Source organism: Anneissia japonica, unplaced genomic scaffold (genome assembly GCF_011630105.1).
Source record: "Anneissia japonica isolate Jap-2015-1 unplaced genomic scaffold, ASM1163010v1 scaffold288012_len1326614_cov192, whole genome shotgun sequence".
In the NCBI taxonomy this organism is placed as follows: Eukaryota; Metazoa; Echinodermata; class Crinoidea; order Comatulida; family Comatulidae; genus Anneissia; species Anneissia japonica.
Window position 1 is genome coordinate 890,157 of NW_022756612.1, and position 23,069 is coordinate 913,225.

The following is a 23,069-nucleotide window of genomic DNA, read 5'->3' on the forward strand; positions in this document are numbered from 1 at the left end:
TATATACAGTGCTCGAATAGGAATATGATGTTATAATAGGCCGAATTAGTAACCAAACATGACGTCATAGCAATTTCCCTGTGTGGGTATGAATTTCTAAACATTGGCCAAAGAGCTATGCTAATGCATTGAGCGGAGTCAAAAGTGGTGTATATTAAATCGTCTAAAATGTAATGAAGTTAGCATAGAAGATACTTTTTATAACGTATATATTTTGAATGATTCATAGGTTCACAAGACAAGGTTGATTTGATTTAAATTTCCATTCAGACTAAAAATATGAAGAGCTTTGAGAGGCCTTCTAGGGGCCTAGGCAATCGCCACATCCAGTGCTAAGGCAGTCGCTGTTGATTTAGAGGTACAAATTCAGCCTAAATACTGTCATCAAGTAATTTTTTTGCAATTTCTGTATGAAATATTTGAACGATTGGACAACTGAATTGTAGAATAAGATTTTTCTTTTAACTGCAATGGCCAATGAGTCAGAAGAACATTGTTCGTATGACTGACTCTCTAGTCTAGCACTAGGCCCGTGTTCATGCGATGAGGCAATGCAAACATGTTCAAGTTTTACATCCAACGTTTATTAAGATTTATTTACCAAGGCTTTTCGATAAGTTATTTTACGATAAAAACCGTCGAAATTTACTCGAGTGGAGGCTTATTATTGTGTAAAAAAACTGCCACCTAGCAGTTTGTATTGATGTTATATCCATTATATCAGCTTTGGTTTGGTGAATAATTCGGTCTACTGTGTCCAAATACAGCCCGAAAACAAAAGTTCCTTTTTTCAGTTGTCTCTAGCAAAATTCAAGCCTGCACGCTCTTGCTATGAAGACGAGTATCATACCATTAGACTATGGAGACCTATGGTATACACGCAGATCTAATCTCACCGGCAATCTTAGGATTTCCAAGCTGTGACCTACAGTAAAATCTTTTCTAGCTTAACCGTAACTCCATGTTTGAGCATTTTAGTCAGTTGTGAATCCACCTCATTGTGGGCATAGTCCTTAAAATAAATTGTTTGTGTTGAGCTAAAAAATATTAAAATAATTACAACACTTTTCCTTTTGTCTAAAATAAAAACAAATCTTTAAGATCATTTAGGTAATATGCAAGATGCAAGTGTTGTTTAAGTGCCTTATGGTGTTGTTTAAGTGCCTTATGGTGTGCTAATAAGCCAAAAATAAAATTGTATATTTATTCAAAATCATAAGTATTGGCGGGCGGCAGATTCAGTCTTCAGTCTTGCTATCCTAATGCTCAATATAGCATGTCGGAAGAATATCCATTTCCAAAATTAAAGAAAAATACTTACCTCAAACATATACTACCGCCTTCTTCTGTAATATTAGGATGATAAAGTCTTGTTAAACACTTCACTTTTGGTGGCTGTAAATGAAAATGTAGTGTATAATATATATTTAAAGTAGCTTGTCAAAGAAAATCAATATTATTCACTATCATTATTGTTATATTATCACCACCATTGCATATAATATACATTATTGGAAACTATTATATGAATTACTAATCTATAATATAGCATTTCCTTTCCTTGAATAAACATCACCTTTGCTACTGCTCTGTAATTTTTAAAAATTGCATGTGTTTGCTGCTGTTTATATTTAAATATTTTTTTATACTCTTTTTCTCAAGTTCAAGAAAGTTTATTTTATTGTTGCTATCTGTTCATAGATATACTACATGTACTACTATCTATATTAGTAGTAGTAGTAGTATCAAAGGGCCTACTTCTGCTGCTTATCCTAAAAAAATAGTATAAAATATACTGTATGAAATATGGTATCTAAAATCCAGTGTCCCATTTTGCTAAAAGTACTTCTTGTTTGGTCGTGTTTGTAGTGTCGTCGAATATTTGGATGCACTTCAATGAATGAACACCACGCAAAGTTTAATAATTAATCCAACTTTATTCAACTCAACCAAGGCCTACGTCTATTAGACAACAAGAGAAGATTGTTCGATGTGTTGCCAATGTAACGTGTGCGCAGCTATTACAATATTGTAAACTATGTACAGTACTATGACGTGTATAATTGCATATACCACACTCCTCCTTCCTTATTTTATGCCTCTTTATGCATTGTAAATAATATAATGTTAATTAAACTTGAGCATTAATCGCTGCACTGTGTGTCTATTTTTACGTGTGAATTTCGTATAGTTAACTTTAAAACTGTAAAAAATTAACATTCATTCAAAATTTTAAATGACTATTAAAAACCATTAATTCTCATTAATTAAATTAAATTACTTCAGATCATTCGTATTATAGTACATCATATTTATAGTATTATTAAAACGTGATTACTTATCATCATTGTTGCATGTAATATATTAACTCATAATGTCCTTTTTAAAAACATTAAATTCTTTGTTATTGTCGTTCATGGAATGATAGACAATAACTGGAATTTGCGTCAGGAGAAACATGTATAGGTGTAATTTTGCCCTACCTGACGTGGAAATGTACTGAGTATTCGGTACGTTTCCATGTCAGGTAGGGCAAAATTACACCTATACAACTTTATTTATATCTCAACAAAGTCTACTTCGTTTCAATAAGACGTGTAGTCTTTTTCCGAATTCGTCCTGAAAGTCTTGGAATTGTCATAGGTGTAGGTGGTGAACAAGACAATTCGCATTTCTTTTAAATGACTGGTACACTTTGGTCATGGTCTGGTCTTTACCAACTCGCTCTTTAGTCGCTTGGCTCAATTTCACTTCGCTTGCCATCTTCAACGCTAATCAAATACGATTTTTGTGCTGTACAACTGTACCTGACCACCACTTTGCCTCTTGTCGGAAATCTTTCACTAACACTTTTCACCAACATGAATCTTTTGTCTTCTCGTGGTCCAGTTTCTGATCGCTTTGTTTGTTTAGTACACTGTTTTCTGTGATTAGGGTGCAGTAATGACACTCGCGTCCTTAATTCCCTGTCTATAAACAGTTTAGCAGGTCTTTGACCTGTAGCTGCATGTTTTGTCGTGTGATATGACAGAAGAAACCTGACCAGATTCTGTTGAAAATCTTTACCATTCGCTTGGCTGGCACTTAATGATCTCTTACATGATGGACCACCTTTCTGCCGCTCTGTTACTTGCGGCGTGGTAAGGTGCAACCTTAACATTTTTTGCACAGTTTCACTTAAAAAGACTTCAAAACTCATCACTAGTTTGACATTGGCAATATCTACTGAACAAATTTATCATCGCTTTGATAGTAGCTGCACTCGTCGTAGTGTTCACATGAATAACTTCTGGCCATTTCGAATATGAATCGACAACTACTAGATAATCTCGCTTATCTTTCTGCACGTAATCAATGTGTATTCGTGTCCAAGGTTGATCTGGCCAGATCCATGGCATCATTGGTGCTACCGTTGGCCGACTTTGTGTTTGGCGACACGCCTGACAATGCTTTACGGTTTGTTCAATATAGGAATCTATCTGCGGCCACCAAACATGGCTTCTCGCAACCTCTTTCACTCAGACTATTCCGGGGTGTGCACAATGAAGCTCTAGGAGAATTGCTTTTCTAAGGTGGAATAATTGCTCTATATCCCGAAAGCAAGCAGTCCTGTTCAACACTTAATTCGTGTTTCCATAGTAGAAATGGCTTAAGATCCTCTTGCCCTGTTTGCGTCATGTGTAACACTTTGCTTAACAGTAGATCGGTTCTCGTATAACATCGAACATTGGTACTGGTAACCGGTAAACTATCTAATTTCTGTCCTGCCATGTTGTATACTGCATCACCCTCAGACTCTCTCTCTGGCACTGGGAGACATGAAAGTGCATCGGCAGTTATGTTGTTTTCTCGGAATGAACTTTAATTCATATTCAAACGCTGACAGTATGATCGCAAATCGCTGTAACCTCTGTGCTGCCAGTGTTGGAATAGCTGTCTTAGGACCAAAAATGCGTTCCAGTGGTTTTTGATCAGTCCCTATCATAAATTTGTGTCCACAAAGGTAAGTTCTAAATCTTTGTAGTCCAAACAAAATAGCAGGATCTTCCTTATCCAATTGTGCATAACCTTTTTCGTGCATATGCAGATTTTGCGATGCATACGATTGGTCATTTAAGGCCATTGTCGTCAATGTGGCAAGTGACTGCTCCTACTCCATATGGCGATGTGTCCATGTATAGTTCTAACTGTTTTGATGTCAACATCATGTCCTCACTGAAAGTTTGCTTTACAGTGTCAAATGCTTTACTGCATTCGTCCATGGTTTATTTCCCAACAATTCATTCAATGGATGTATCATCGTCGGTAGTCGTGGAATAAATGATGCATGGTAATTAACTAATCTTAACCAGGATCTTAGTTCCGTTGTGTTACATGGCACTGGTGCACTCTTAATAGCGTTAATTTTATCGCTTGTTAGTTGAATTCCTGCACCGGAAAGTTTTCGTCCCATATAGACTACCTCTCTTTGCAGAAATTTCTGATATGCTCTGCGTCAGATGAGCCAGTGACTAGGACATCCTCCATTATTACGCATGTCCCTTCTAGTCCTACTATTACTTGTTCTATGAATCGTTGCCATATGGCTAGACTCAAAGAAATTCCAAATGGTAATCTCGTTTATCGGTATAATCCCCGATGTGTGCCTCGTCTTCCAAAACTAACTGTTGGTATGCACATTTCACATCAATCCTCCCTTGAATTTGGTATAATACTTCCTCTGGAGTCAGTATTGGATACTGATCGAAATGTAAACTTGGGTTTACTGTTATTTATAATCTCCACCGACACATACTCTTCAATAGGCCTTTGGAATACAGACCAATGGGGTTGCCAATTGACTAAAATCTACCGGGTAAATTACTCATTCGCCCTGCATCCGGTTTAAGTCTTTCTCAACTGCAGGGCGAAGTGCAAAGTGAACATTTCGAGCTTTGCAGAATTTGGGAATCACATTTCCTTTCAAATGTAACGTCGCTTTGTGTCCTTTAACTGTACCTATTGACGTCCTAATTTAAAGAATGCCCTGTAGTGTGCACCCCACTTCTCCATAGAGGGCAAGTAAGCCTAAACCTGGACCTACAGGCATATTTCTAACTAGGATGGACTACTGGACCTAGGATATGTTTCACTACAAGTAGTAAATGGAAATGTGCCACGAAATGGTGGAAAACGACTACAATGTAGAGCAGATGGGCGTATCCTTAGCCTTTTTCTATCTAGTGCTGGATGTAAGCCTCTCCACCAACTTCCCATTTTTTTCGATCTCTTGCCAGTTGTTTTTTTCCACTGAATTCCCTGATCTCATTTTGCCATCTCTTAGGCAGCCATCCCCTTCTTCTTGAGAGTGTAAGTGGCGTCCAATCGCTGATCTTTCGTGTCCACCTGTTATCCATTCTTCTCATGAGATGTCCTGCCCATTTCCACTTTTTCTTCTTGATTTCTACTATAATATCCTTTACATCAGTCCCTTCTCTTAGATACTCATTTCTTATTCTGTCTATTTTTGTGACACCAATCATTATTCTTTCCATCCTGTGGCTCAGTTTTTGCTCCATACTTTGTAGTTGTCAAGGTTTCGGAACCATGACAGAACCGGAATTCTACATTGGTTGCAAAGCTGTCGTTTCATATTGATGGGTATTTCCTTATCTTTCAACATGTAGCTAAGTTTTCCATATTTTGCCCAGGACAGCTGTATTCTTCTCTTTATCTCATCTGTATTTCCTCCTGAAAATGTTATCTTCTGACCCAAATAGATATATTCTTTTACAGTTTCCACTGTTTCATGGGGTAGGGATATTGAAATATGAGAGGGGGGTCTATGTACATGACCAAGCCCGACATCACCTAGCATCTAGTTGTACTGCTATAAGTTTCTTGTGAAAATCTTTCCTCAGATGTTATCAATATTTATCAATATTCCCACATAAATCGATATTTTCATCCTGCTTTCCTCGTCTATTCAAGTACATCACACACTGACAGAAAACATTACTTGCTTTTTCCCCAAATGGTTGCTAAGCCATGTCTATTTACTATGACATTGGGAAAATCCCCTGAAAGAGTCAGAACAGAGGGCAGCATATATAAGCTGGAAAATCAGCCTGTACCGTATACGGGCCCCACCTCCTGAGAATTAGCCTGTATGGATATGGGCCACTATGTCAAAATGTTTAAAAAAAAGCCTGTTGTAAGAGTTTTTTTTAAATTTTGCTTCAAAATTTGTAATGTTCTTTTGCAATGGAAATGAATAAAAAATTTTCATTGAATTCCTGCTGCAAGTAGACTTTGCACATAATGATCGTTTAATTTCAAATGGAGACTTAACATTAACTGGAATTCAAAGAATACAACAATAAACAACAACTACTTGTACAAAACCCATGCCATTTTTTATCAATGGTTATTCTGCTACAATTATAGACCTGCTGTTCATAAATCAAGCAACTGACATCAGTCATGTTATTGTAAATGATCCTCTTTCCACCTCACTTCACTGCACTGTTCATTTCCCATGGTGACTTCAAACAAAATGGCAGATCCCTCTAAGAACTAATCACAAATATGCAAAGCTGACAAAACTTTTAACTTTAACTTAACTTGCTCTGTGATTTGATTTCTAAATTGAAATTGCAATGTTGCATGTTATTTACGTTAATATACGACCTTTTGTAAAACAATTTTGTGCTGAAATGTTATCGTGTTTAAATGAAATGAAAAAATGAATGAAGGTGGAAGGCACTCTACAAATATACTACCATTACTTCTTGTAGTGGTGGTAACTGTTCTCTTTGGAACAGATTGCGATGTTAAGATACTAGAGTGTAAGCGATGGAAGTAAGCTCACCCTCTAGTTATTATTAATAACAACAGTGAACAGTGAATTTTAGAAACCTGGGATTGTGGGAGAATTTTTATCTTTTTCGTTCTTCTGACCTGGGGTGGATTGCTATAAAAGGGTCTTAACTAGTAGTCTTAACTCCATGAATACTAAAGTCATTCCGCTAAGACCATTGCTATAAAACTGCTTTGAGTACTGAAACACAAACAAGCACTCCATTGTAACATAAGATTGAGGGCGACATCATGCTTGCTAAACGCACGCACATGTACCAAAATAAACGTAAACCTATTTTTACAGATGCTGTGAAGCGTGAGGAATATTCCTTGTTCAATTCTCGGTCTTTGACGATCTAGCCTAGGCCTATAAATGTATTAGTAACTGTTAACGCCATGATGAAAATTATTTAAGACCGTTTTAAGCCTCCTCCTCCGAGTAAGCTATTAAAATTTAAGACGTCTAACTGGTTAGACTGCGGTATAGCAATAGTCTATAATCATAGTAGTAGTGACGTCACGATTATAGCCGGCTAAGCGTTAAGACCGTCTCAAGACCACTTATAGCAATCCGCCCCAGGCTCTCAACCCAGCTTGCGACCCATCCCAAAAAGCTTGGCGATCTACTTTTAGAACACAGGTGGGAAAAATGAGGCCCTAACAGATATTTGAAAATTAAAAACACCTTTTTTTAACACCCACCATCTGTAAAAATTAATATTAAAACTGAGAAAAAAGTGGTATAAATGCAATGCATGAATGTTTTTGAAAGCACACTTGAAACATCAAAGTTAGGGTGCAGCCCTCTGTGTTAATCAATAATTCATGTTGGTCCTCTGACTGATTTTTATGCCCACCCATGTGTTAGGATGTGACCCATAGTTTAGAAAGAAAGCCTATCTCACAATGCACACAAACTTACCACAATATTGTACTCCTCTGGAACTTCAATATAAAATACAAACCGTCCGCCTCTCCAGTACCCTTCCTCCGGACATATAGCCAACTCGAAATGGTGCAGTGAGTCAACATTTTCAAACTCAACTTCACAGGTGGCTGACAATGGTAATATATAAATGTATTAATTATCACATTATGAATGCAGGTCTCCCTCCAATTATAGTCCACTTTTGAAGACTGGGGTTTTTCTGGTCTTTAATAATAATAATAAATTTAATTTTATATAGTGCAGAATGCTATAAACCTCTATGCGCTTTACATTAAATGCAAAAGCCAGAAAAAATTTAAAAGAAACGATAATTAAAACGGTGATCGAATCAAACAATCGCAATTAAAACAAAAAACAGGATAATTTTATGATTAATTTTTATTTATTTATTTAAATTTTATTTTTATAATATTAATGTTTAATTATTCAAATGCCAACTAAGTTTTTATTTCAATTACCTCCTCATTCAATTTTCTTTATTCTTTATCCATTTTATTTTAGATTTCTTATCAATTCAACTATTTCATTGTTTACATTTTGTTAGTGTTTGGCTTGTCATTTCTTTCCTTTCCTCCCAACAACCCTTGCTTGTATTTTGCAATCCTAAGTTCCTTATCTATCCTTATGTTCCCTTAACTTTCCTATCCTTTTCCATTCTAGTGTTTCCTTATCTTTCCTTTCCTTTTCCTTTCTTATGCAGCCTGCTTCTTTATCATTCCTTTCTTATGTTTCCTTATCATTTCTTTCCTTTTTTCCCCCTATTTCCATATCTTTTCTTTCCTTTTCCTTTGTTGTTTCCTTATCTTTTCTTTCATTTTTCTTTCTTATGTTTCCTTATTGTATTTCCCTTTTCCTCTGTTATGTTTCCTTATCATTTCTTTCTTTTTCCTTTCTTTGTTTTCTTATCTTTTTCTTTCTATGTTTCCTTATATCTTTCCTTTTCCTTTCTTATGTTTCCTTATGATTTCTTTCCTTTTCTTTACTTGTTTCCTTATCTTTTCATTCCTTTTACTTTTTTTATTTCATTATCTTTTCTTTCCTTTTCCTTTCTTATGTTTCCTTATCTTTTCTTTCCTTTCTTATGTTTCCTTATCTTTAGCAGCTATGGTCGTTAATTCGAAAAATTATTTAATGATAAAGAAAAAAAAAACAAACATTCGCTTGGGCTGCAGAAAGGTGGTTTTAAAGTGGAGGGAGACCTGTTAATAACATTAAAGAGCGATCAACAAATTATTCAAAACGACCGAAATGCATTTTGAAGTGAATTCTATTCTGATATCCTACCATTTGGGACCGTTTATGGAGCCTACCGTCCAGATGCGTATATTCCGTTTGGCTTTTTCTCCTCCCAAAATCATGCCTGACTGAGCGCAAATTGTTATTGTCTAAACGCGTTCACAAAACGTGATTAAATTCCTGAGTACGTCACATACAAACTAGGTCCATCATCATCATCAAGCTTTATTTTATAACGTACATCGTCCAAACTGCATACTTGCTATAGGCCTAGGCCTAATTAATTCTACTAGAACTATTACTCTACCAGGCCTATAGTCGCTTAATAATTTACATTGATGAATATGGATGAACTAGAGTTAGGTATTGTACAAACCTATCTACTGTACAATATACCTCTGCGGTAGAATGTACGGTAAAAATTTAATATTATAATTTATATTCAAGATACAGCCTGCATACAGCGGTCTGGAAAGCATTCAAACATTTTTTTAATTTTTTTTAATTTTATAGGCCTACGTATTTTGTTTGAATGTTTTAACAGACGATAGGCCTATTTACACATTAGTGGTTTTTTTTCAATAAATGTGTAATTACGGCAGCAATAATTTCCAAACACTTTAACAGCAATAAGAAGCAATGAAACAACATTCACTTCTATCATCTCTGATGATTACATTTTATTTATACAGATGACCAAACGACCTAAGCCTACTTTCAGTATCGGCTGACATACTCACAGCGGCGCACAAAGGAGCCAGCCATTGGGAAAAGTATAGTAGGTGTGAGCATATTCAGTGATTCAGACATTATAGTTAAAGCTGTCTAGGCAACAGGTATAGCTTATACAATTATTTCCTGGCTAAATAGCCTAGGTTTCACATGGCCTTCTTAGTGGGGGGGGGGGGCCGGTGGAATAGAGGTTGAAGTCACTAGTCAAAAGAGCAACAACCGTAATTCTTGTGTGCGTCTCCCCGCCAACTTAGTTCAAGTTCGAACAGACCGGCATATCTGAAAGACAGCCGCAAAAGGTTTAAACAATAGCAAACAATACTACAGGAACGTGTCCAAACGGTAGTTTACAAGGCTGTAAACAAGAACAAAACTTCTGCAAACTGTTCAGACGCATCTGACGGTTCGAACTGTTCAGACGCGTCTCGTGAACATTACAGTAGCGCTTATCTAATGAACATTCATAATGTGATTTAATCAGGACGATTGTTTTTTGCCAATCACATTTGGGATTGCTTTGTCTTGCTGAACGCGTCTTTGTCGTTTTAATTCGAATAAGTTGTTGATATTTGAATACTACAATATATACAATTAATTACATTATAAAATTTTTTTCTATATCACTTTTACTCATCAAAAAAATACATCAATACACATTACAATTCATATTAAATGGAGTGAATAAAAGGAAACGAAAAACCCCAGATTTGTCGAATTAAAAGAACACGCAGGGGGTGCCGCAAGACAAAAACATCATAAACAAATTCGGACATCAAAAACAAAGAAACATGAGGAAAAAAAAAAAGAACAATAAGACAGTTCAGCGTCGAGGACCAGAAGGCAGTGAAATAGCGAAACTTGATGTTGAATAGAGGCGGGTTTATCCAGGTGGGTTCATCTCTAGCGTAATAAATGCTGTAAGATGAAACTAAGGCAATTTTTGAAATTTTGTCTTTAAAAGGCTTAAATGATATGGGACAGTTAATAGATTTATGGATAGTTTTAAGGTGTGTATTGTTGTCGTCAGAGATGAACCCCCTAGAATCCACCTCCAGAGCAACAAAATCGACCTTGAACCCAGAGCTGAGGATATCTGAAACCAATGGGGCATATTTATTAGTTTTGAATGTGTGGGCATTATCAATGCAGGAATGGCGAGTTCCATGATGAAGAGTTTCTTCAAGTCAGGCTAGAGGATACAAAGGTCAGGAATCAAATTAGTGATGGTACACTGTGAGGGCACAGTGGTAAAATGAGGGGCATCCTGGGTTCTGGGGAAAAGTTCACAATTAACAATCAGAGGACGAGGTTGGCCTTTAACCCTTCCTTAGCGGAATTGGCTATAAATCTGAGAATATTATTGTGCCTCCACGTAAGGCAGCTCTGATCCAGAGAGCGCTTGCAAAAATTGAGGACATGATGCAGGCTCCCACGATTACCACAGGCCTTGCATTTCTCTGATACTTTAAATCCCCATCGTTGAAGGTTAACGCTGGTATTCAGAGTGTCTTCAAATGAATTAAACATAAATTTGAGAATACCTGAAGGCAGATTATACACCATTTTATTCTAATGAGTAGAGGACTCCTGCTTAGCCAACAAATCATAAAATCAATCCTGAACAAGGAGCCCCCTCACGTGGAGGTTCCATGAAGATTGCACATTGGAATTTAGTTTAGACTTGGCACTTTTCTTAAGGTTTTTAAGAGAAGAATGTGGATTTTCTTCACAAACTTCTTTATACAGTGTTTCAGCTTTATTGCACATAGAAATTTTCCTTTCCAGCTACTCTCGCGTTCGACCTGAGAATCGAGACAATGATTTACAAGTTCCCCGCCTTTAACCCTAGAAGAAATATGGCTGGTAACATGACATTGACGATACAAATCAGATATGAGTGGGATATTTAAACCTTTAGACATGTATGAATAAACACAAGAGTGGCTGGACGAGAAAGACCACACCATTTCTTTAAATATTTATTTGAGATGGAATCAAGCTTTTCCAAATGGCTATTGCACACATTGTTATAACTGTAAGGTGATATCTGATAGATGGTAAAAAATAGTCAGCATATATTCTGATCTTATATTCTGATCGAACAAGAGCTTTATAAATTTTATCAATAGATTTGGAATTTAATTAATTCAAATACACAAAAATATCCTGTTCCGTGTTTTTAAAAGTTATTAAAGAGCCCAGGAACTTATGGGGATCATTTTCAATGGAAAGGATATTGTCAGTATTTAAATTAAATGTTTGTAGCACTCCCACGGGAGATGGAGAGGGAATGGCTCTTAGCCGGTTTAAGATGGAGTCCCATAGATAATGATCGAGAGTTAATTTCGTTTATTAAGCATTGATGAGTTCTTTTATTTGAAGTGATAAGACAAAAGTCGTCTGCAAAGGGGGTGGTAATAACTTTTTCCCCTCTACATCGTACCCGTGGGAGTGCTGTTTTTCCTGAAACTGAACAATTGGTTCAAAACATAAAAGGAATATAATTGGAGAAAGAGGGTCGCCCTGAATAAATAAATTAATTACCTATATACTAATAACTATAATTGAAGGCAAAGCAACTGCAGCCATCCTTATAGATTTGAAAAAGGCCTTTGACACAATCGATCACAAACTCCTCATATCAAAACTTAATGACTGTGGAATTCAGAAATCTGCCCTAAATTGGTTCATTTCTTATCTTAATAATAGGTCTCAAATTGTTCAAATTAGTTCAACCCTATCTGATCCAATGAAAATTAACATTGTTATTCCCCAAGGGCCATTTTAGGCCCATTGTTATTTATTATCTATGTTATTTCCCTACCAAATGTCACTCAATGTAAATGTGTAATGTATGCAGACGATACTACCATTTTATGCAATTCTTCCGATCCCACTCTTCTCCAAAATGAACTAAATTCAAATTTAATCAAAGTTGCTGAATGGTTTGATAAAAATAAACTTACATTAAATATTAAAAAAACTAAACATACATGTATGTTCTTTGCAACCAATGCAATTTTACCTAAATTTTCAAATATTTCATTATTTTATAATGGCATGACTATTGATGACAGAGTTGATTCATTCAAATATCTTGGAGTTGTGTTTGATTCTAAATTAACATGGTCTGAACATATTGAAAAATTAACTGGTAACATCTCTAAACGCATCGGTGTTATCCGCCGTATTAAATATTTTTTACCCCATATTACTCTTAAGCCACAATCGCACTGGATTTTTTTGGTAAAACTAACCAACACGTTGGCTAGTTTTACCATAATTAGTCCAGTGCGAACAGCACAGGAAGTTTACCTGACAGGAAACTTACCCAAGCCGCGCGGTTAATTTAACCGAGTCCCGCTTGCCCAGGAAAACTGACCAGGTTAGCTTTACCTAGCAGGAAAGTCCAATGCGAACAGCGCGAGTCGGGTAAACTTCCCAAGTCATCACAGTGAATGACCTTCCATTTTTTACCCCATATTACTCTTAAGATGTTGGCAAACGCTCTAGTTATGCCTCTTTTTGATTAAACTTTCAAATTCACTTCAAATACTTTTAAACAGATTAGGAAGAGTTTTACTTTCTGCAGACATAAAGACCCCAGTTGTAAATATTTTAAGTTTGTTAGGGTGGAGCAAACTCTGTGATAAATGGGACGAACAATTGCTCATAATGATTTTCAAATGTTTAAATGGTCATGCTCCATCATATTTATCGAAAAATTTTGTTTTTAATTATGATTTGCATGCACATTGTACTCGCAGTCAAAGTAAAAATACACTAATTGAATACACCTGGAATAATATGCAAGGTAAAAGAACTTTTGTATACCGATCTACTAAAATATGGAATAAACTCCCAAATCATGCTAAAACCAACTTTAAATCTATGACACTTTCTAATTTTAAGCATTCTATTTCTAATCCTCAATAATACTATCTTAATTTAGCCTAAATTTTTCTCTTACCTTGCATATCCATTTTTATTATTTAATTTTTTTATTTTCTTAAGTTTCCTTCAATGTTCCTTTTAAATCTATTTTAATTTGTAGTTAAGTTATCCACCTTTTTTGGTTACCATATGTATATATCTGCTTTTAAAATTTTGTAGTTAAGAACTGAACCACTTTGGAAACCAGTACTATATATTGAAAATGTATACTCAGTATAAAGAAAGAATAAATAAATAAATATCAAAATTACTGTCATTACTACATACAGTATCATTTAATTGGGATCAATATATTAATTGCACTACTGTAAATATTAACGTTTAAATCCAGACTACATACAATCTTGCTGATTGACAAGACTTTTACAAATGGATCAATCGGACCGGAAAGACAACAGAAGAATACAATTTTGGGCAATTTTTTTACATTTGCAAATTCCTCTTTCCCGTTTGCAATTTATACAAAATATTTGTCTTCCTCATTTACAGTATTGTAACATACTTTGGGCACCTGATTATTCATCTATCTTGATAGATTGTTTAAACTACAGAGAGGTGTAGCTAGGATTATCACTTCTCCCCGTATACGAACCTCCAATTAAAGACCAATTTTTTTGACCATGGTTTCCATGTGTCATAGACACAGCAAAAAAAAAATTTAGATTTGTTGATGATTCCTTGTATAAATTGACTTAGGAACACACCCCTTCAGGTGTTCCAACTTAACCCAACTATGGCTAACATGGCATGGGGTTAGAGGGTAGTTGAAGCATAGTGTGGGAATACTAAAACATTTAAATAAACTAGATTTGAACTCGTCACTGAGGATGAGTAAGGTGATCCGCCGCACTTTGACCCTCAGAAAGTGTGTGCGGTGCGGATTGAACAATTTTTAAATGCTGAAAGTGGCCTAAACTATACACTAATTCAGTTTTTTATAAAAGAATTTGTAGCATTTTAAAAGGTTTACTCATGCGTACATGCACATCATGACGCACATGCGCATGGTAATGTCACAAAATGTTGACTCCTGATGTAAGATATATATATATCAACTCTCATTGACAAACGCCTGTTGGTGAGGGACTTATTATCATTCATAATATTTATTTATCATATAAAAATTCAGTTTTTTAAATTCAGATGGAAATATGATGACGTCACAATGTCCGATCAGCTATAATGATCTATAAAATCATATCTACAACTCATGTGCTTTCAGAATACTTAATAAATATTGGGGGTCACCTTTCATCCTATTGGAGCTATAACTGATTAAAAATATTTATGATTTTAAGCATATAAATTTTGACGCACACGTATGTGCACGTTATTTTGACGCGCGCACACAAAAATTAAGGTACATAACATTCAACCTTGACCTGAAGTGTATGCACATTTAATATGATTCAGGAATGACGAATAGTTAAGATGATTATGGGGTCATCAATGTTTTGAGGAAAGAAAGATGAGGGGGGTCAGAAAAACAATTTATTTTGACCATGATGACGCCATCAAAATGTAAAAAATGTCTCAGCTATAACATACTCAAAGTTGGGAGACGATCGATCAAATGCGTATTTTCTAAAAAGACGTCACAGATAAAAATCAGTTTCTTTGAAATCAGATGGCAATATGATGATGTCACAATGTCCGATCAGCCATTATGATCAATAAAATCATATTTAAAACTCATGTGCTTTCAGAATATGTAATAAAAAATGGGGTCACCTTTCATCCTAGGGATAACTGATTAAAAATAGGCATACTTTTGGCCTATTTTTGCTCTATGTCGACAACCACACACACAAGGATTCGTATGTTATATGCGCACGTACGACATTGCTATTGAAAACAAAAACATGTAAAAAAAACTAAATGTCCAGCTTCCATACAGGCGCGGCGCCGAAAATTTAAAAAAATGTTGAAATGCTCATAATAGCCTGAAACTCTCATTTAGTCAAAAAGTGATTTCGAGCATTTCAAAATTTTGACGCACGCGTATAAAATTAGGGTATATTACATTTAACATTAACCTGAAGCTAATGCTCACCTAATACGATTTCGAAATGCAATTGGTTAGTCTGATATGATCGATAATGTAAAAACCCAAAATTGCTCGTACATGATGTCACGCATGACTGGTCATCTTGAAAACCTTACCGTGACTATTCCAGGCGAAGCCAGATGTTTGTTGGAGCGCGCTTGTGCATAGTTTGTGCCAATTTTGAGATCTCGTGCGAACAGAAATCGGGAGAAAGAAAGAAGAATAAAAAAAAGATGAAGATGATCCTGAAAATAACAAGAGGTGATCCACACTAGATGCGGATCACCAAAAAGATGATCCTGACAATAACAAGAGAAGTGGATCACCAAAAAAGATCTCTGATAATAACAAGAGGTGATCCGATGGTGAAGCGGATCACCAAAAAAACTTTTTAACCTAGGCAATGCAGAGGCGTCATCTCTACTGATTTTTGAATGACAGTATCGCATTCTGATGTGTTTTCTAATTCTGACAAGCTATCCTAATGCACCCTGAAATACTGTTAGCCCGGCTGCATTTATTCATGTTTGAGGCTGTTAGCTCATTGCTCCACCCCGTTAAATGGTTGACTGATTACATGTTTAGACGTGTTTGTGCCTGATAGTAGTGTGGACTACAGTATTGGCCCACTTTCATTCTGATTCATAGTAGCGTTCCAATACTTAACATAAGGTATTTAAGAATCATAATTAAAATGATCATGAAATATATTTATGTCAGTACAGTACATCAAATATCAGCAAGTACATACGACAGCAATGGGCTAAAATGATTTGCCTACATGATCTTGTGCCCAATTGTCATGAAAATAGGCCTGATGATCATTTTTGTGCCCTAACGTCTGAAATGGGGAAATACCATGACGTTGGTTTGACCAGGGAGATCGCTAAAAACTGGTCTTGATGTTTAGTTAATTCTATCAACCAGTATTGGTTTTTTAATATCTCCTTGGTTTTAATAGTTGATTTTATTAATCATGGTCTATAAAAATGCAATTTTCATCAAGTATTAGCCCTACATTTTTTTTTTCTTTCAGCCACAGGCCATATCACGACGTAGACATATGGGAATGAGTAAAAATATGTCGACAAAGCAAACATAGAGTAGGCGCCTATATGTTCCCTATTTCAGTCAACAGTCGTGACGTTCTCTCTTGGATTTGATTTACTTGTACAGTCACTGAGTGACATATTATAGACCGTCTTTTAATTTATATTTATTCTCGCAGGAAATCTGAATGAACCGTATTAAGAATTTACTCTTACAAGATGTCACCATTAGTCCTGATTATAGGAAGTATTATATGTGTGTTAAATCAATATTATTTATGTACCGGTACCCAGTGGCAGCCATCGGAGAGGAAAATTGCTTAAGGCCACCCCCCCTCCCCACACCTCGTCGGGAAGTGGGACAAAAAAATAGGTCTACGCCTGGACCAACAAATGCTGGTACAGATGTCCTTTAAAGATAAAAATCTCCCTATTCGGGTAATGGAACTCAAATCCCCATCGGATAGCTAAGCACATCCTCCCCCCACCCCCGATCGATGTGCATATTTCCTTGTTGGTACAGGTGTAGCCGTATTTTGCAGTGCTGACCAAGAAGCTCTGTAGACAATCCTGTCCGTTGATTGGCCTTTTTTTCCACACATTCCCTTTGTACGCTGACGACACAGAAAAATAGTTTTGTCGAGTATTTCATCAAAATGCTTCCCAATTTAGATTTTTCGTAAAATGTTATCTGGGCTTTAAATCAGCAAATCCATCATCCAGTATCATGGGCATATTGAAGTTTCCATAGGGCCTTGATTGATTAGGACATATTAAACCTGATTCAACATGTCCTGCCCCTTGACAGGCCAAGATTTTTTCTATAATAAGTTTTGGATAATAAAACTAAATAACCTCAGAGTGATCAATACCACTGCTCATTACCACTACATAATAATCATGGCCGGCGGAACCGGGGGGGCCCGGGGCCCCCCACTTTTTTTGCAAAAAATAATGTCTGGAGATTTTTGTGTGACGGGAAAAAAATTCTAGACCTACCTTTTCAGGACCCGTGAGCTGATTTTTTTTTTTTTTTTATGTTACAATCAGAAAATTAGAATTTTGAAAAACATAAAAGTCATTAAAACACACTTCAAATGTCGGGAAAGCTCATTCCCGCTTTCCACAAATTAAAATTTTCCCGGGGGAGAACCCCCGGATCACCTTTCTTTTTGGGATTGGGAAAATATTACCTGACCGTTTTGAAGAACTTAAATTAAAATCGCTATAAGATACGGTACTTCAGAAGTCGGGAAAGCTCATTTCCCACCATTTAGAAATTAACATTTTCCCGGGAAGAACCCGAACCTCCGTTTTCTCTTGGGTTCATTGATTCATTATAATAATTTTCAAGAGGGGAAAACCTTGACTTTTGAAGTAGTTAAAAGACACCTCAGAAGTTGGGAAAGCTCATTTCCCGCCTTCTAGGAATCAAAATTTTTCCTGTGGAGACACCCCCGGACCCCCTTCCCTTTTTGGGATTTATGGATTCATGGAAAAAAAATCGTATGCAACTACTCAATTTTTTTTATGTATGTATACACACGTCAGGCCTATGTACTGTAATAACAATAGGATAAATTTACCTGACCGTTTTCAAGAGGGGAAAACCTTGAATTTGAAAGAACTTAAAAGTAATTAAGACACCTCAGAAGTCAGGAAAACTCATTTCCCGCCTTCTAAGAATCAAAATGTTTCCGGGGGAGAGCCCCCGGACACCCCTTTCTTTTTGGGATTTATGGATTCATGGAAAAAAATCGTATGAAAACTACTCAATTTTTTTTATGTATGTATACACACATAAGGCCTATCTACTGTAATAACAATGGGATAAATTTACCTGACCGTTTTCAAGAGGGGGAAACCTTGAATTTTAAAGAACTTAAAAGTAATTAAAAGACACCTCAGAAGTCAGGAAAACTCATTTCCCGCCTTCTAAGAATCACAATTTTCCCGGGGGAGAACCCCCGGACCCCCTTTCTTTTTGGGATTTGTGGATTCATGGAAAAAATCGTATGCAACTACTCATTTTATTTTATGTATGTATACATACATAAGGCTTATCTACTCTAATATCAATGCAATAAATTTACCTGACCTTTTTCAAGAGGGGAAAACCTTGAATTTTAAAGAACTTAAAAGTAATTAAAAGACACCTCAGAAGTCGGGAAAACCCATTTCCCGCCTTCTAAGAATCAGAATTTTCCTGGGGGAGAACCCCCCTTTCTTTTTGGGATTTATGGATTCATGGAAAAAAATTGTATGCAACTACTCATTTCTTTTTTATGTATGTATATACACATAAGGCCTATCTACTGTAATAACAATGCGATAAATTTACCTGACTGTTTTCAAGAGGAGAAAACCTTGAATTTGAAAGAACTTACAAGACACCTCAGAAGTCGGGAAAACTCATTTCCCGCCTTCTAGGAATCAAAATATTCACGGGGGAGAACCCCCGGACCCCCCTTTCTTTTTGGGATTTATGGATTAATGGAAAAAAAATCGTATGCAATTAGGCCTACTCAATTTTTTTATGTATGTATACACACATAAGGCCTATCTACTGATAACAGGGATAAATTTACCTGACTGTTTTCAAGAGGGGAAAACCTTGAATTTTGAAGAACTTAAAAGTAATTAAAAGACACCTCGGAAGTCGGGAAAACTCATTTCCCGCCTTCTAGATATAAAAATTTTCCCGGGGGAGGACCCACGGACCTCCCTATTCTTTGGAAACCTTGAATTTTGAAGAACAAAGTCATTAGAAACCTAGCTTAAAAGTCGAGAAAGGTCATTTCCCGCCATCTAGAAATCAAAAATTTCCCGGGGGAGGACCCCCGGATCCCCTTTCCTTTTTGGGAAAAATGTTGACCCCCATCCCCTAGGTTTTTCCAGATCTGCATGATTCATATTCCCATTCATCTTATAAGTGGGCCCCCCCCCACTTTGAAAAACGTTCCGCCAGCCCTGATAACAACTAAGACTGTAAATTCAGCTATTTCTAGTAGAAAATGTAACTCACTTTTGCATTGTTAATTCTCTGCAACAAAGTTACTGAAATTCTCAAATATGAATGTTAGGGTTAGAGAAGTTAAATATGATTAAACCGGTAGAGGGTGCACTTGTTTATTTCAAACTCTTGCATAGTCCATCAAACCAGGAAGACAGGAACGCACATTTGTACTTCAGTAAGCGGTTAAATCTACTAAATTTCATCGAGACTTTATGATAGTTTAAATATTTAATACATAAATCTAGTTTAGAATGCTATTTTATGTTATTACAGTTACCTGGACATTATATTATAACTTAGGCCTGCATTCGTGTCTAAGCGACATGGGATTCATGGGCTGTACCGTGCATAGTTTGTGTGTAGAGGTTGGCTTGCCTCGACTCGAAGTTGGACAGTTGCCATGATGCAGTGGCGTATCTAGGGAGGGCGCAGACAGGCGCATGCCCCCCCCCCCACCTCGGTCAAGTAGTTAAAAATCACCATATTTTGCGAATTAGCGCCCATCAACTGATCATCAAGCCCCCCCACTTCACCTTCATGCGGGCAGTACAATGAATATCTTTGATGTATTCAAAAGATTCAAAAGAAAAAAAAAGCAAGTTGGGTGATGTTCCCCTATAATTAGAAGGCCAAATTTACAACTGTAGTGTGTTAATTTTTAACGATTTCTCACCTGGAAGATTATCTTTCATTTCTGGCACTTCTTTTGCAAGTAGTTTATCCCGTACAGAAGCTCGTTGAGTTTTGCTACTACCTGAAACTGACACACCCTTCTTTTTAGCTGCTTCTTCTCGCAGCTTTTTAGATAGAGTTATCATTTTATTGCACTGCTGGTAATGTTGCTGGAAAGGAATCGAAGTGACAGAAATAAATACCTTAATAATGACAATATATGCATAAGGTACTCTATCAGGATCCATTTGGCATAGAAGATTTAAGATCATATGCATTATAGCTACAGATTATCTGCTACAAATTTCTTCTTACAGTAGTTTCAGACATATGCCCAAATTCTTTTAAAAAACTATCGAACTGAAACTTCAACTAGTCTTAGTTGCAACTCCAACTTCAATTTGTATTTATAAACAATGTAGTCAAAGTTCTAAGACTTAATCAAGTCCTACTGTAGTTGCAGTTCAGCTGGAGATGGCTGTAAGAAACAAATATCAAGCTAAGCTATGATAAGCAATCATTTATTTAGCAAAAAAAACTTTGTCCAAGCATAGACAATATATCAAGGATGTTCCTCCTAAAATTTACTGACAATTCAGATTGAATTTAAAGGGATAAAGGGATTAAGGGAACCCCCCCCCCCCACCAACACCCACTAGATATTTCAAAAGGGATCAACTGACAAAAGCTAGAGAATAAATTATATATTGTTAGTTTCAAAAGTGCTGCTGTTATTTACTTTATACTTTCTAAGTTACAAGAAAGAAATTATTAAATGGCGATTCGGGTGTGAATTTCAGGGTCATTTGATTTTTTAAACGTTCCAGACCTAAATATATCACAAAACTTATCAATAGATTAAAACGAAACTTTCCAAGATAGTTTGTCACATTCTAAATCATAAAATGATTAAATTTTGGTGATGATCCGGAGTAGGGTGTGGATATGAAGACCACTCAAAGGAAAATTTTCCAGACAAGATATACCAAAAACTGATATGAATGAAACTTTCTGGAAAGTTTAACCAAGTTACAATTAGGAAGAAGTTATTAAATTTTGGTGACGATCCAGATTTTGGAACAATTTAAAAGTTTATCTGTAAAATATAAAAGAATATTAACATTGCTGATGATACAATACATTATTATATTACAGTAGAACCTTGATTTTACGTATGGTACGGGACCGGAGGGCGTACTTAAATCGGGGGATTTGTAAAATATAGGTTAGGTTAAATGTGTGGTAACCTTTGACCCTCAATATACGTATGTATGAACGACCGATGTTACCTAGCCAGGCTAGACCTAGCCTCTAGGCCTACAAATAAAACCATGTGTTTAGTGTTTTTATTCATCACTTTACGATGTCATAATAAAGTGTTCAAATAAAACCATGTGTCTAGTGTATTAATTCATCACTTTATATCTTTATAACTAAAGAACATGAAAATATTGTAAGATTACCTAGTATAAGACAAAGGTATAACTTGGGAATTCCCCTTCATGCCTATTCTAAACAACAGAGCTGTGGTGTTGTCTGGGCCTGTTGAGACAAACTAAACCCATGTGCGCTGCACTGGGCGAGCCAACCAATTAGTGTTCATGTACGTGAAACAGAAACCATGTGCACTGCACTGGGCGAGCCAACCAATTAGCGTTCGAGTACGAAACTATGTCTACTCAGCTTCGTGTAGAAAATTCAACCAGACAAGTTTTTCCATGGTTTGCCACACGAAGCTAAGGAGGAAAGCAATTATTTTGAGCACCATCGGTAGTTGTTCATCTCACTCGGTTCACATGGTTTTAAATTATAACAACCCGGTATTAGACTCAATCAACGTTGCTGTTTAATGAAAATACGTTGCATTATGGTTTGTTTATTGTTATAGTTTATTGTTATAGTCTTTTTACTTATGGTTGCTCTGAAAAGGGCCATTTATTTTGAATATTTTCGGGGTTTTTGATGACGTCATCATCGATACGAGGCGTACGTAAAACCGAGGGTTCGTATAACTGCAGTACGTAAAAACGAGGTTCTACTGTATAACTTAAATGTTGATCTTGAAAGCATTAGAAAGTGGCTTCTTAACAATAAACTTACATTAAATGTAAAAAAAAAAAACTGAGTATGTTTATTGGTACAAAGAAGAAACTTTCTAAACTATCAAACAATAATGTTATTTTGTATATAGAAAATAATTGTTTAAAAGGAGTTAGTTATTGCAAACACCTCGGTGTTTATATCGATGAAAATTCATCATGGAATAAAGCAAACTGATAATGTAAAAACTAAAGTTCTGCTAGGTTTGTACTATTTGAAAAAGACCTCTACATTTCTATCAAATGATCAACAATCTCTTATGTACAAAACCATTATTGTTCACTTTGAGGCTTCCGTGTAAAAAAAAAAAAAAAAGTTTTAATAATAATAATACCTTACAATGTTAGAAATACCTTTAGTACTACCTAAATACTTGTCTTTTTCCTCTATTACTGTAGTGTTAGATATATACATATATATCGTCTCCATATTTTTCTATCTTACTTTGAACACACGTGCTTACCTATGTTATAA

General features: G+C 35.9%; 1 protein-coding gene across 4 annotated transcripts in view; it reads right to left on the reverse strand.

The window, feature by feature from the left end:
• LOC117124270 (NEDD8-conjugating enzyme UBE2F-like) overlaps positions 1 to 23,069 on the reverse strand; it is a 44,345-nt gene that overhangs the window by 16,086 nt on the left and 5,190 nt on the right. For all 4 annotated transcript variants that reach the window (XM_033270433.1, XM_033270434.1, XM_033270432.1 and 1 more), the window contains exons 2-4: positions 20,497 to 20,665; positions 7,763 to 7,896; positions 1,322 to 1,395 (exon numbers count right to left, since the gene is read on the reverse strand). In XM_033270433.1, the coding sequence (XP_033126324.1) occupies positions 1,322 to 1,395; positions 7,763 to 7,896; positions 20,497 to 20,641 (353 nt within the window). In that variant the 5' untranslated portion in view covers positions 20,642 to 20,665. The remainder of the gene's footprint in view (positions 1 to 1,321; positions 1,396 to 7,762; positions 7,897 to 20,496; positions 20,666 to 23,069) is intronic.